This window comes from Dioscorea cayenensis, chromosome 21, assembly GCF_009730915.1.
Source record: "Dioscorea cayenensis subsp. rotundata cultivar TDr96_F1 chromosome 21, TDr96_F1_v2_PseudoChromosome.rev07_lg8_w22 25.fasta, whole genome shotgun sequence".
NCBI lineage: Eukaryota > Viridiplantae > Streptophyta > Magnoliopsida > Dioscoreales > Dioscoreaceae > Dioscorea > Dioscorea cayenensis.
The window spans coordinates 651,441-664,743 of NC_052491.1; the positions used below are offsets into that span (position 1 = coordinate 651,441).

At 36.8% G+C, this 13,303-nt stretch overlaps 1 protein-coding gene across 2 annotated transcripts; it reads right to left on the bottom strand.

Annotated features, from left to right (window-relative positions):
* Window positions 1–408: 408 nt before the first annotated feature.
* LOC120252520 lies at window positions 409–3,381 on the bottom strand. 2 transcript variants are annotated; one of them, XM_039260691.1, is made up of 2 exons: window positions 3,136–3,381; window positions 409–3,047 (listed from the first exon to the last, which is right to left on the bottom strand). In XM_039260691.1, the coding sequence occupies exon 2, from the start codon at window positions 2,213–2,215 to the stop codon at window positions 1,163–1,165; it is 1,053 nt and encodes a 350-aa protein (XP_039116625.1). In that variant the 5' UTR covers window positions 2,216–3,047; window positions 3,136–3,381; the 3' UTR covers window positions 409–1,162. The 2 variants fall into 2 exon arrangements, with proteins under 2 accessions (XP_039116625.1, XP_039116624.1); XM_039260690.1 differs by having other exon boundaries at window positions 409–2,419; window positions 2,597–3,381.
* Between the last annotated feature and the right edge of the window lie 9,922 nt (window positions 3,382–13,303).

The window sequence follows — 13,303 nt, forward strand, 5'->3', positions numbered from 1 at the left end:
ACTCTTCTATTTAAGCATTTTAATTCAGCCCTCAATAGCTTCAACCTATAATAGATTCTATACATGTGGCATCCTCTGATTTGCATATTCCAAATTCTCTCAACAATCTTGAAGAAATTGGGATGCTCACACCACATATTAAAGAATCTAAATGGGGTATTTACATTTTCCTTTGAGCTTTTTTATGTCAACCGTAATTCCACAATGATCGTAAATGTCGTTGTTGATTATAGTACATACATGGTCATTCTTTTCTTGAATAGAAAAAACTGATTTGCAAAACACCAATCAAGTTTTCTCAGAAATTCTATTATCTCCCTCTTGATAGTTGGTCCAGTGAAATGTGGGCCATTCCTCCGACTTCTACTAGATTTAATCCCGTAATCCAGCTTTTGGAACTCACTTGTCGCTTCTTTATTGATGGGATTTCCTCCAATTCTATCAGCATCATTACTAACTGAATTAAAATCACCTTGTATCAGCTATGGAGCTTCTAAATTATTCCCAATTCTTGTTAGCTCCCTCCACATTTCCTTCCTTACATTTGGAATATAAGACCCATAAACACAGGTCCAGAGAAAAACATCATCTCCCCAACTAATCTGACAGTGAATGAATTGTGAATTCATCTCTAAGACCAACAATTTGATATGTTTTGTGTCATACATAATCCATATCCTTCCTTGGTCATTCAAAGAGTAATTATGCACCATTTTCCACTCATTCAGATTTACCTTGGCCATACTTCCTCCACATGCTCCTCTTTTACTCTAGTTTCCAATATCCCCAGAACAGAAACCCTGTGTTTAGCAATCAGCATCCTCAATTCTGATTGCTTTAGAGGACTGTTCAATCCCCTAATATTCCATGATAAAATCATTCTTTAACATTTGTGGTAGGCCAGCATTCCTACCTTTCCTACCAACATCATTTAGCTCTTTCTCAATCTGTACAAGGCCTTCTTTACTTCCTCCAATTTCCTCCAACACTCCAAAACTGTTACTACAGCTTGGACCACTTCTATTATCCACTGAGAAGCTCTTCCCCTTATGGAATGCTATATAATTCTTCTCAATTTGTATACCCGATTGCAAATCCCCACTTTTTTGTTGTACTCCAGTTGAACCAATCTGCACTTGGGAATTTATCATACCATTTGGCTCTAGGTATGGCTATTGTATCCCATAGTTTTTCCTTTAATAATCTCCTTCCAAATTCCTTCCATTGGACCATGAGCAAGATTGCTATTACTGCTTTTAGGATTTGTATCTTGTCCATTATTTGTAATTTGTGCTTCCATCCTTTGTGCATCTTTAATATCACTACCTTCCACTGCCTGCACAAGAATACTCTTTACTCTCCATATTGCTCTTCTTTGTTGACCATCACTACATTTTTGTTTTAAATGCCCAAATTTCCTACAATTTGAACATATAGAAGGCTTCCATTCATATATGACTTTCTGTTGAAAAACCATGCCTTGTTCATCAACTAACTCGACCATTTCCGGAAAATCTCTTGAAAAATCCATTTCCACAAGGATTCTAACAAATCCCAGCTTCATCTTGGATATTGTACATTTATCACAATATAGAGGCTTCCCACAAACACTTCCAATCTTACTCAACATATTTATAGACCAAAACTCCAAAGGCAATCCTGGGAATTGTATCCATATAGGTAAGGCAGTCACAGCAACATCCATACACATTCTTGGTTGCCATTTCTTCAACACCACAGGATGATTATCAAAAGTATATGGACCACTCTGCAGCACTTCTTCACATGTCTCCTCATCAGCAAATTGGATTAAGAACAAATCAGAATTTATTCTTGATACTGTCTGAACATCATACTTTTTCCATCGGGCATGAACAAAGGCATTAAATCTCTCTAACCTTGGTTGTAAGCCATATACACATCCCACCAAAGAATTCCTCCATCGACTTTCCTCCTGAATCACCTCATCAGAATGAAATCTAACAACCCTATGGCCATTAGAAACAGATGGTGTGATGAACTGTAATTCACTCCCCTTCTCCTTGATCCGATTATCAGTAAACAAAGAATTCCATGGTTTTGAAAAACTATTATTCACACCCAGAAATTCATTGACAAGATTTACCTTGGATTTAGCAATCTCCATACTCTCATCCACAATTAAAACCTCATTCACAAACTGTTTGCCTTTAGGGTTCATCTCTGAAATCTTCATATTCAGAGCTTGATCATCCCCAAAGCCATGATCATTCCTTATCTCCGGATCACTCCCTTCATCCCGATCATGCTTCGATCGAATTCCTGACGATCGACCACCATCAGCGAACTACAAAATCAGTTTGGATCACTAGCTTTCGACCTCGACCCTTCCTCTCGCCATGGAAGCGAACTCAGCGTGCGCGCCAAGAAAGAAGAAGCCCTGACTTAATACCTTTGAATCGTGAGTGAAAGCACACTAAAGCCTTAAAAACTACACAAAATAGAAGAAATTCAAGAAAAAAAAAGACAAAAAGGGACCAGATTTGGTACAAAACCCTAGATCTAAGAAATGGGCAGATAAAAACTCGATCTGATACAAAGAAGAGGGGTACCGCACCGTGAGATCACCTTGAACGGACAGAGGTAGTCAGTCGACGCCGAGACAATGATGCTCTTTAACCAACGGGCATTGCCTGAGAGTCTCCCAATTCTGAATTTCCGAGATGATCGTCTCCTCCTCCCGTGACAAGTCTGTCCTTGTCTGGCACCTCACCAAGGAGACGGGCACCAGAGATCCGGTGAGCACCGTATCCATGTCAACTTGACCCTTCAACGTGCCCCTAAGGACTAGAGTATCCGCCATTCTCGGTGCTGGCCGGAGCTCACAGAGAGGTGGAAAATGGGTACTCCGCTTGTGCGGCGCCGCAGTGGGAGGATTTCTAGGGTTTGAGTGAGAAGGAGCTCGTGTTTGGAAAGCGAATTTAAATTTAAATACCTATTGAAATCCGCATCCGCCGACACGATCGTTGCCTTCCCCCAACAAGTTATTCCTGAAAACCCTACCATCCCTGTAAATCCATCCCAATTTAACAATCCCTAATTTAGAAATCGCAATCCATTCCCAATTTACAGCTTTAAATTTGAAATCAATGGTACTTGGCGATGTTTTGCTTGATGAAGAGGCCGAGTGAGGCGGAGGAATGGGGTTGCATGAAGGGGATCGTGTGGCCGATCAGTGGCCAGCCCATTGTTCCCGGCGGGAGATTCGCCGACTTGTCTCCCACCTTGTTGCTGCCTCTGAAGCTGAAGAAGATGGCTAGAAATAGTGGAGATACGATAAGGAGAAGGTCCATCGCCATTGGAGCTCGAGCTCTCGGCGTCTTTGCAGAGATGGGGATGGGAATGTAGCTTATGTATGGAGAGGCAAAGAAGATGGTGAACATTTCGTATAGGTCCACTAAAAAGTTTATTTAAAAAATCTATTGCTTTTCTAAGGGGGTGAGGGCAATCCGGGTTGTTTTATTATTATTATTATTATTATTATTATTATTATTATTATTATTATTATTATTATTATTATTTGGGAAAAATAAAATAAATTTAATTTTAAATATATTTTAAAAAATAACAGGGTTTACAATGTGTTAGTTTGCTCAATGTTTTTTCCACAAAATGAATTAAACTATTATTATTTTTTATAAAAGCTAAAACCAGTTTAATTAATTAATCCTTTTGCGAAGATTTTAAATTCAATGAGCTAAGGTATAAAGGTAAAGTCTACTTTCATTGGGTTTGATAAAACTTGGTAAATAGATATTTTCTATTAATGTATCATTGTTTATGTTCAAATAATTCATTAATAAATTCTTTCAACCATGAATTTATTTTTATAAAAAAATAATAAATTTATATAGTAATGCACCATTATTAATGTTTTTTTTTTAAATGTAACAAGAGCGTTTCGTCCGTGAATGATGGTTACATACCTCATAGGAATTAGCGGCTTATTCAATTTACTATTTAATATTTTAAATTTTTAACAATAATAATTTTTATTTTAATAAACAATAAATAACGGCTAATTTGACATAGCGCTATAAAATCTAAACATCTATAGTGGCTATTGTACAATTTAGCCATTGTAGATGTAATGGTGCAATAATCTATAGTGAAGAATTTAAAAATTTACCGCTATAGATATTTATAATGACTAATTTATAAATCCACTGCTAAATTTAATCGCTATAGCTCAAATTTCTTGTAGTGAGGAAAGAACAAAACAAAAGAGAATAGAGAAAAATCAGAAAAAAAAAAAAATAAAAAGGGACAAAGGCAACATAACAAGATCACTCAGGCTCGAAAAAGATAGCTGGAGACCCCAAAAGTACAAGGGGACTACTTTGTCTGTATGTCTTCCACTCCTGTTTGGACACTCAAAAAATAGAAAGCAAGAAATGACCACAAAAAAATACAAGAGGAGTACTATGAAAATAGGAAGCAAGAAATGACCACAGCCTTTCAGCAAAAAAAAATACAAAAGGAAAAGATGCTCCACAATTTCAATGTCTGCATTGTACATCACATAAGTAGCTGTTGGGAGTTTGTTGCAACCTCTTAGGGCAAGATTGTCTAAGGTAAGGATACTATTATCCAAGACTAGCCAATTGAACATACAAACTTTCTTTAGGCAAGGGGGTTTCCATATTATGTTGGTGGTTCTAGAAGTGACTCCCCCACGAATAAGGAAACTGTACAGAGATTTAACTGAGAAGACACCGTTAGGGGTAAAGGATCACCACTTGGTGTCATTGACCCTTTGTTCAACAAGAACAAGGTTGTGGATTTAAGAGGCCAAAGGTGCATGGTCGGCTTTGAACCAGGCATAATGGATGAGAGAAAACAGCTCTTTAATAGTACCAAGTGGAATATTCAAAGTGACAAAAAGATTTGGCCAAAGATTTTTTGGAGCACAGTTGTCCTCCCACTTATCCAACCAAAAGAGAGTATTTGCCAACTCATGTTACTACAAGGAAACATAACTATAAATTTATTCTCATTACATCTAACCAATCAGAGGGGACAAACAGTGGAGTCATGTGGAGAACATGGAGTCTATTCTACCTCCCATGTTAAGAAGGCCTCCAGGTAAGCCACAAAAGAATAGAAGGAAGAAAGTAAATGAAACAAGAGGAAGCCAATCCAAGATATATAAGGGAGGAGTGCAACTCACATGTAGAAAATGTGGGAAAACAGGGCACAATGTCAGGACATCCTCCAAAGGTGAAGTTGGTTCTAATAGTAGACTTCAAAATTTTCCTATAAGTATTTTTATACTTTATTTTCAGAGAAACTGCATTGTGGATTATGTTATACTAATTGCTAGAGCATTGATATGTTGCTGTGCGTTCTTTGTAGAATATGAGAGCTGGTAGAAGCAATATAAAGCTGACTATAAAGAAACTTGGGAATGAAAGGATAACCATTTGTAGATCTCTAATTAATTGGTTATGATAATTTGGTATTCAAATTTATTTTTCCAAATCAGAGGACTCCTTTGAGAAGAGAAAACAACTCAAGTTCTACAACTACTTTTGGATGGATGCCTGATGTGAGTTAGTTGTTTTGGGCCCTTTATGTTTTTTTGTTTTAATGATTCTTAAATTGGTGATTTGTGATTTTTTGGGATTGTCTACAGGGTTCGTCACAAACTGTAACTGAAGATGGATTTCGAAGGGTTCAACGAAATGCAAGTCAAGAGATATGCTTGCCGCTCTATGAAAATCAAGTCTCATGGGATAATAATAGGATATTCTCAAGCTATGTAATTAATTTTATAGGTTACTCTCAAGATTCAAGCCAAGAGAGATATGAAATGTTGCATCAGGTTGATGTGCAAGAGGTAAAATTAGTCTTGTTTCATGGTTCACATTTGCCATACACTAATTTTTTTTATTTTTTTTCTCAATCAAGGTCCCTGTCCACTACACAAAATAGCTCCTCTCAGCTAGTGTGGATGCCTGATGCAAATCAACGAGTCAAAAATTTTAACAACTCATTTCAACCACCAAGTCAGAATATTAATCAAGAGGTAAAAAATCTGTATTTCTTTCATAGAGTTTTTTTTAAAATTGTGTAAGATACTAATTCTATATTTCAACAAGTCAGATGCCAAATCTAGCTGGGCAAAATATATCCACTCAAGCTCATACAATAACTGTAAGATGGATACTTGATGTAAGTCTAGTTTGTTATTAATTATTAACATGTTTTCCTTTCAATGTCTTTCCTACTTTGATGATTTGTGATATTTGGGATTGTATAGGGTACTTCTGAAACTATGAATACACAACAAAGCCAAGTCATAGAAGTTGGTTTTGTACATCCACTTAGGCAACAACAAAAGTTGCAAGGGAGACAAGTGCCTTCAAGATATATGGGAGGGTTATCTCAAGCTGTAAAGTTGGGGCTGGGAAAAAGAAAGATGTGTTAATCTATTGAAAATGCTCAAAACAGACCAAGAAATTCTTGTCCAAGGGTGCACATGAGCAAAAGGATGGCTACTGGGGATGTTGTGCATGATGTGGAAGCTTTGTTTAAGCTTATTTTTTGGATTACAATGGCTAAGTGTTTTTGTTGTTTTTTCTTATTTGTTTTTTGAATCAAACTATAGTTACAAAGGTTCTGAATTAAATAGCTGGAAACATATCACATGATACTATCACTTTTTGTATGAATGGTTGAAGTTATGTTTTTCTAATAAAAATATCCATTTTTAAACAGAAATTTGTGCTATTAGCCTATGATGACTTGTGTTGGCCACTAAAGTTTAAAAAAATTTCAATTCTATCCCTAAACTGCAAGGTTGTTCCTATTTTGGTCACTCAAGTTTAAAAAAACTATAGGGTGCTCATATGAGGGAAGAGCTCAGAGAGCTAATTTTATTACTAGGGAAAAAGATTACAAAATGTTTAGAAGGTTACATAGCAAATAAAAAGGAAAAGAGCTATACAAGAACCAACATAAGCCAGAAACAAAAGCTAAAACAAAGAAGAAAACTAAAATGAGAAACCCAAGTCAGAAAAAGTCTTCATGATCCACCGCGGTAAGTCGCGACGAACAGAAACAGATTCAACGTGTGATTGTTGTTGCCGGCGCCGGTAAGAGCAATAGCTGGACCATTCCAACGACTAGGAATGTCAACCAGAGTAGGATTGCCTGCAATATGGAGGAGATGAGTGACATCTGAGATATCAAGAGCAGATCGCCAGGCGACAGGGTTGCTAGTATCCATTAAGAGTTGGGTGAGGTCTTGATTGCAATGAAGAATACGTCGTAAGTTCAGATGTCTATCAATAGAAGATTTAACAACTATACCCAAAGCTTTAATCCCAGCTTCAATGAATGACGCAGCATCAAACCAACAGTAGCCTGCAAGTGAAACAACATGAGAATGATTTGAAATAAAAAAACCCCAACTTACCAGTCTTGTTCATGTCATTCCAATTGTGAGCATAAAAGAGAAAGGGGCCATCAGCGTGTGTGAAATTGTTGAGGAGGAAACACACGCCCAGAAGAGAAGAATTTGCCTGCATAAAATCCTTAACATGGGCGACAGCTCTGAGAGCAATGCTGGTAAAGTTAGGATTGATGTTGTTAAAAATGGCATCACATCTAGCCTTCCAAATGTACCAAATATTAGCTGCAATAAAAGAGATTGTATGAATGGAGAAATTATAATCAGTGATCCAGAATCCAGAGGAAATAAAGTCAGGAAAGGATATATTGATGTTAAGGATACGGTTCAGAGAATTCTAGCTCAGGTGAGCATAACAACAATCCTTGAAAAGGTGCTCAATAGATTCTGAATCAAGATTGCAGAAAACACAAAGAGATCTGGTACCAAGATTAATGCTATTGAGAAAGTCAGTATTAGATATTCTGCCATGCAACAAAAGCCATATGAAGTGTTTAACTCGGGGAGCAACATGGAGTTTCCACAGCTTATGCCAACTAGTCCAAGACATATTCGAATCAGGATTGTGATTAAGGTGATTATAAATGACAGAAGAAATTCTTAAATTGGATGAGTGAGGATGCCAAACCCAAAAATTGTTACTGCTAAGATCAAAAGCACATAGATTAGGAATCAGAAGACTCAAGTAATTACCAAACATGGAGAGGAGCAAGTCATTGTTCCAATGGCCATCAATATAGAAATCAGCTAAACAGACCATATGAATATCAGCAAAGACATTTAAAAATGTGGGCTTGTAGGCAAGAGGGATCTCAAATAACCAAGGGTCAAACAGGAATGAGGTTTTAGAGGGATTGATAGTTCTAATCTAGAGGTTCGGTTTAAGAATGTCAACTGTCTTACAAATACCTCTGAAAATCCAAGAACATTTGGGAGGGATATAATTGGACCAGAAATTAATGCAACCATACTTATGCCGAGCAATGTCAACTCAGAAAATATTATCAGAATTCAGATATTTAAAAACATTTTTGGCCATAAAGGGAGTGTTTGGCATGAAAAAGATTCTTGTGCCCCAAGCCCCCCTCAGACTTTTTATCAGTGACACAACTCCAATTAACCGCATGGATGCCCTTTCCATTGCCACCTTTGGACCAAAAGAAATCCCTAACCAATCTAGTAATTTCCTGGAGAACTGAGTCAGGAACCGGGTAAGCTAAGAGATAGTATGTTGGGATAGAGAGGATGGAAGAATTTATAAGAGTGGATTTGGCAGCAGAAGAGAGCTTGTAATTTTTCCATCTAGCACACAAGTTGCTGATCTTGTCAATCATGGGTTTAAAGGAATGAACACTGAGCTGTTTTGGAGAAATAAGGATACCCAAGTAAATCAGAGGGAAATGAGCCTGAGTAAAACCCAGAATAATGCAAATACTTTTAACAACTCTTTTGTTAAACCAGGAAGGAAGATAAATTTGAGACTCAGCATGATTGGGGCATTGGCTAGTTAAGCGAGAGTAGATAGACAAACAGAGATTGATATTACGAGCAACAGATCTAGTAGCTCGAGTTATCAAAATGAGATCGTTTGCAAACAGAAGATGATTAAAGTTTAAGTGAAGATTGTAAGCAAAACCAGGAGTCATGCCAGAGGTCATAGCATGATTCATAATAGCAGAGAAATTTTGAGCTACTAGAATAAACAAGTAAGAAGATAGGGATCTCCCTGATGAATTCCCCTAGAAAAGGAAAACCAGGGAGTGGGAACCCCGTTAATAAGGATAGAAAAAGAAGAAGAAAGGAGACTGACTTGAATCCAGGAAACCCATTTGTCAGGAAAGTTCATTTTAGTTAAGGTTGCAAGAATTGCACTCCAGCTAATGGTATCAGACGCCTTCTCAATGTCTAGTTTAATAAGCATCCTAGGGGGGGCAGATACGATCAAATTCAAGAGAGTGAGCAACTTCCTGGACTGTTATAACATTGTCAAAAGCTCCTCTATCCGAAATGAACCCAGCTTGCTCTCTACCTACTAACGTAGGGAGAACAGGCTTAAGTCTATTCGAGAAGATTTTTGAGATGATTTTATAATAGACATTACAAAGAGAAATGGGGCGATAATCCGAGACCAAATGGGGATTCGATTTCTTAGGGATAAGAGTAATGTAAGTCCTACCCAAAGAGGAGGGAAGATGGGACGTATGGAAAAAGTGTTTAATAACACCAACAAGACGATCGCCAATATCATTCCAGAAAAAACGATAAAATTCAACATTAAAACCATCAGGACCAGGGGATTTACCATATGGAAGATTGAGAAGAGCAAGATAAATTTTCCCGTTAGTTACCTCACGAGTAAGATGCTGACCAGTATCAGGAGAAATGCTAGGAAGATCATAAGGCAGAGCAGTAAAAACATCATTGAGATCAACTAAGCCATTAAAACTGGAGCTAGACCAAAGATTAGAATAGAAGTTCATAAAAGCATGCTCAATGCTAGAATGATCAGAATGAGTGTTACCCGAAGAGTCTGTAATATAAGAGATGTAATTATGATGAGCACGAATACGGGCCGAGCTGTGAAAGAAACTGGTGTTTTTGTCTCCATCACTAATGCAAAAAGGCTTCGCTCTTTGAGCCCATTTGATGGAAATTTGGCTTTGAATAGCTGCAAGCTTGGCATACTGAGCAGTTAGGTTAATCTGAGAATCAACAGACTCATCCATGCTTTCTAAATTAAAGATATCAGCTTCAGTATGATTAAGAGCAGTTTCAAGAAAATTGATACCATTAGATTTCCACTGGATGAGATTGAATCTGATACAAGATAATAAGTGCGTGAGAATATGGAGAGGATTACCGTGAGAGGGAGAGCACAAAGCTTCTCTAACAGTATCATGACAGCTGGTAAAGTCCAACCAAAAGTTATCAAATCTAAATAAATAGCAATTATGATTGTTATGCTCAGAAATAGACAAAATGAGGGGAGAATGATCGGAGAAACTGCAGGAAATATGTTTGAGAGAAAAATTTTTAAAGCGGGAAATCCAGTCCAAATTAACAATACAACGATCCAGCCGGGCCCAGCGATGAGCTAAACCGCGTTGATTGTTGCACCAAGTAAAAGGAGAACCCGAGAAATTGAGATCAAAGAGATTATTACAATCAATGAATTCCTGGAAAAAATTAGCTTTATGAGAATAATAATAGTAACTACCACCTTTATGCTCATTCAAGAACAAAATAGAGTTAAAATCGTCAACAATAAGCCAAGGAAGATGAAAAGACGAAATTTTTGAAAGCTCATTCCAAACCGCACATTGAGAGGAAAAATGACTAGAGTTGTAAACAACCAAAACAATAGCGTTATTGAAATAACAGGAAGAGATCACTAGATAGAGTACATGGCAAGAAGAGGCGATGGGGGTAACTTGGCTAATATCTTTTTTCCAGCAGACAATAATGCCACCGGAGAAACCTTCAACAAGGATGGAGGCCCAATCCCAAGACCTGGAAAGTTTGAATAGAACTTACTGACATGATCAGAATTAGCTCTAGTCTCCACTAAGTAGAAGATTACAAGGTTATTCTGACGAATAAGATGAGAGATACAAGCAAGGGTATTCCGGGAGGAAAGGCCCCTGCAATTCCAGCAACAAATTGTATTAGAACTCATTATAAACATATAAGAGAGAATAGAGAACGGGACCCCCTGTTTGAAATCAGCTAAGAAGGGAACGAAGTCAGGAATGACTGGCTTCTACCCCTTGTTTGAAAGAAACCTCATTGTTTTTAAATAGTGTATTTCTATCTTCTGCTTCCAGGAATATAATGTTCTTGATTATAAAGACAAAGTTTTTGATGGGCTTTATGATGCACTTAGGTTGCCAACTTCTGCAAGTGAAGGCAAGATTCTGTCACTAGTGGCTCTCCAAAATGGAAATCTTAGTTTTGAAGCTATTGTTGTCAATCATGCTATTGATCATGACTTGGTTGAGTTAGAGCAAGTAACACAGTGTATATTGCTTGACCACCTACTGAGGTAGGAATTTTAGTTCAAAGAATATTTGAACTTGCAGTCGGGCATATGGGTGGCCCTGTAAGGGATGCTAATATCATGTTAACAAGATGGTAGGAGAATATTATAGAGTTACGAATGTCACTATAAACAAGTGTATTACCTATTGGTTGAATAAAATTCAGTCTATCTCGCCATCGTGCTTTGCTCTTCAAGATTCATGCATCTTACTTTTTTACAATGAGGTTTCTTTCATTATATTCTGGCACACCATCCATGCAATCAACATCATGTTACCTAGCCCCTTTTTCCTTCTTATCATGTTATGAAACTATACCCATGTAGGTCCTTGCAGACAATATTGGTGTTCTTTGCAAGTTAGTCAAAGGAAACCAGTACACTAGGGTAGACAATGCTGTTGTTGACATAATAAAATTAGATAACAGAAGGTGAGTGTTTATGTTTTGTAAGTAGTGTCACTCTTAGAGGATCAGGTGCTGTCAAAATAACGATTTCTTGTATAATAATATTTGGGGTTAACTAAGTTATTGTTGAAAGCTCATTTTTGAAATTAGAAGTTATTGAGCCGCGGGTATCTTGTCATTTACCTATTTATGTAATATGATTTCACAAATAATTCTCTTTTTTAATTTGACAACTTTTACCACTTGCTATTAGTACTTCTCTTAAATGCTGCTTGTTTTGTGTATATAGTTGCATAACAAGGAATTGTGCATAAGTATAACTATATATTTCCTTTTTTTTTTGTTCTTTCTCAGAATGGTTGATTTATACTATTGCCTTTGCAAAAGTTAGTTGTAATGTGTTGAGGTGATTTGCCTTTCTTTCATTTTTTTTTTTTTGGGTACCATTAGATTGTTCCTTCAATGAGAAAAAAATCGAATTATGTTACTAATAAAGGATGTAGTTGTAAATCAGTTGCTTTGTAGGGTGAACTTTGATTGTATTTGTATGGATCATGCTTCTTGTCATTGTTAATAAAGACTTGTTATACTTTTCATGACAAAAATGTGGTTTTTTTTTATTATTCTCAATTCCTAATGTCTTCTTTAACTGCTCACTTCTTCTTCTTTTGTTCTTTTTTTTGTGGTTAGGGAATTCTTGGTTGATCTCATGGTGGACCCTAGCATCCTTATTACAGCAGATGCACTTAGAGCAAAAGATGCACACTTAAGTTCAGGTAATTCATGACTCACAGAAAACTACAATTCCTGCACCACAAATAAATCAGGGGAAGATTTATCGGGATACAAACAGTTATATAATAGTGAATCAAGAGCTTCATCATTAGATAATAATATTTCAGATAAACCAAGATATGAGAAGGCAATACTGGTATCTTCAGTTGCGAGTAGTGGAACATCATCCACAATAGTAGTTCAAGAACAAATGCAAAGGGCTTGTCTTCTAGTCAGCCAAATCAGTTCCCTTCAAAGCAGGTAGGCATTGTTGTAGCACATTTGGATGTTAATAATTCGGATAGTGAGAAACTCAGCATAGTACGAAGTTTACAGAATGTTTATGATTCTAGAAACCATTTTGCTGAGCTGGACCCTTTTCTAAGAAATTGGAGTCAGAAAAGCTTTTGGACCACCCAAAATTACTGATAATAAAATACATGAGTATCAGAGGTACAGAGAAAGCTCCATGCAAAATTATGCACGTTACTCTATGTTTTTTTTTCTTTGTATTTTTTTTCAAAATGATTTCACCTTTAGGAGGTAGAGAAAATAAAAGTCTAGAACAATCTCCCAAGCGATGAAATTAATGATAAGTCAAATTAATACTTTTGGTTCATTTACAATTCTTAC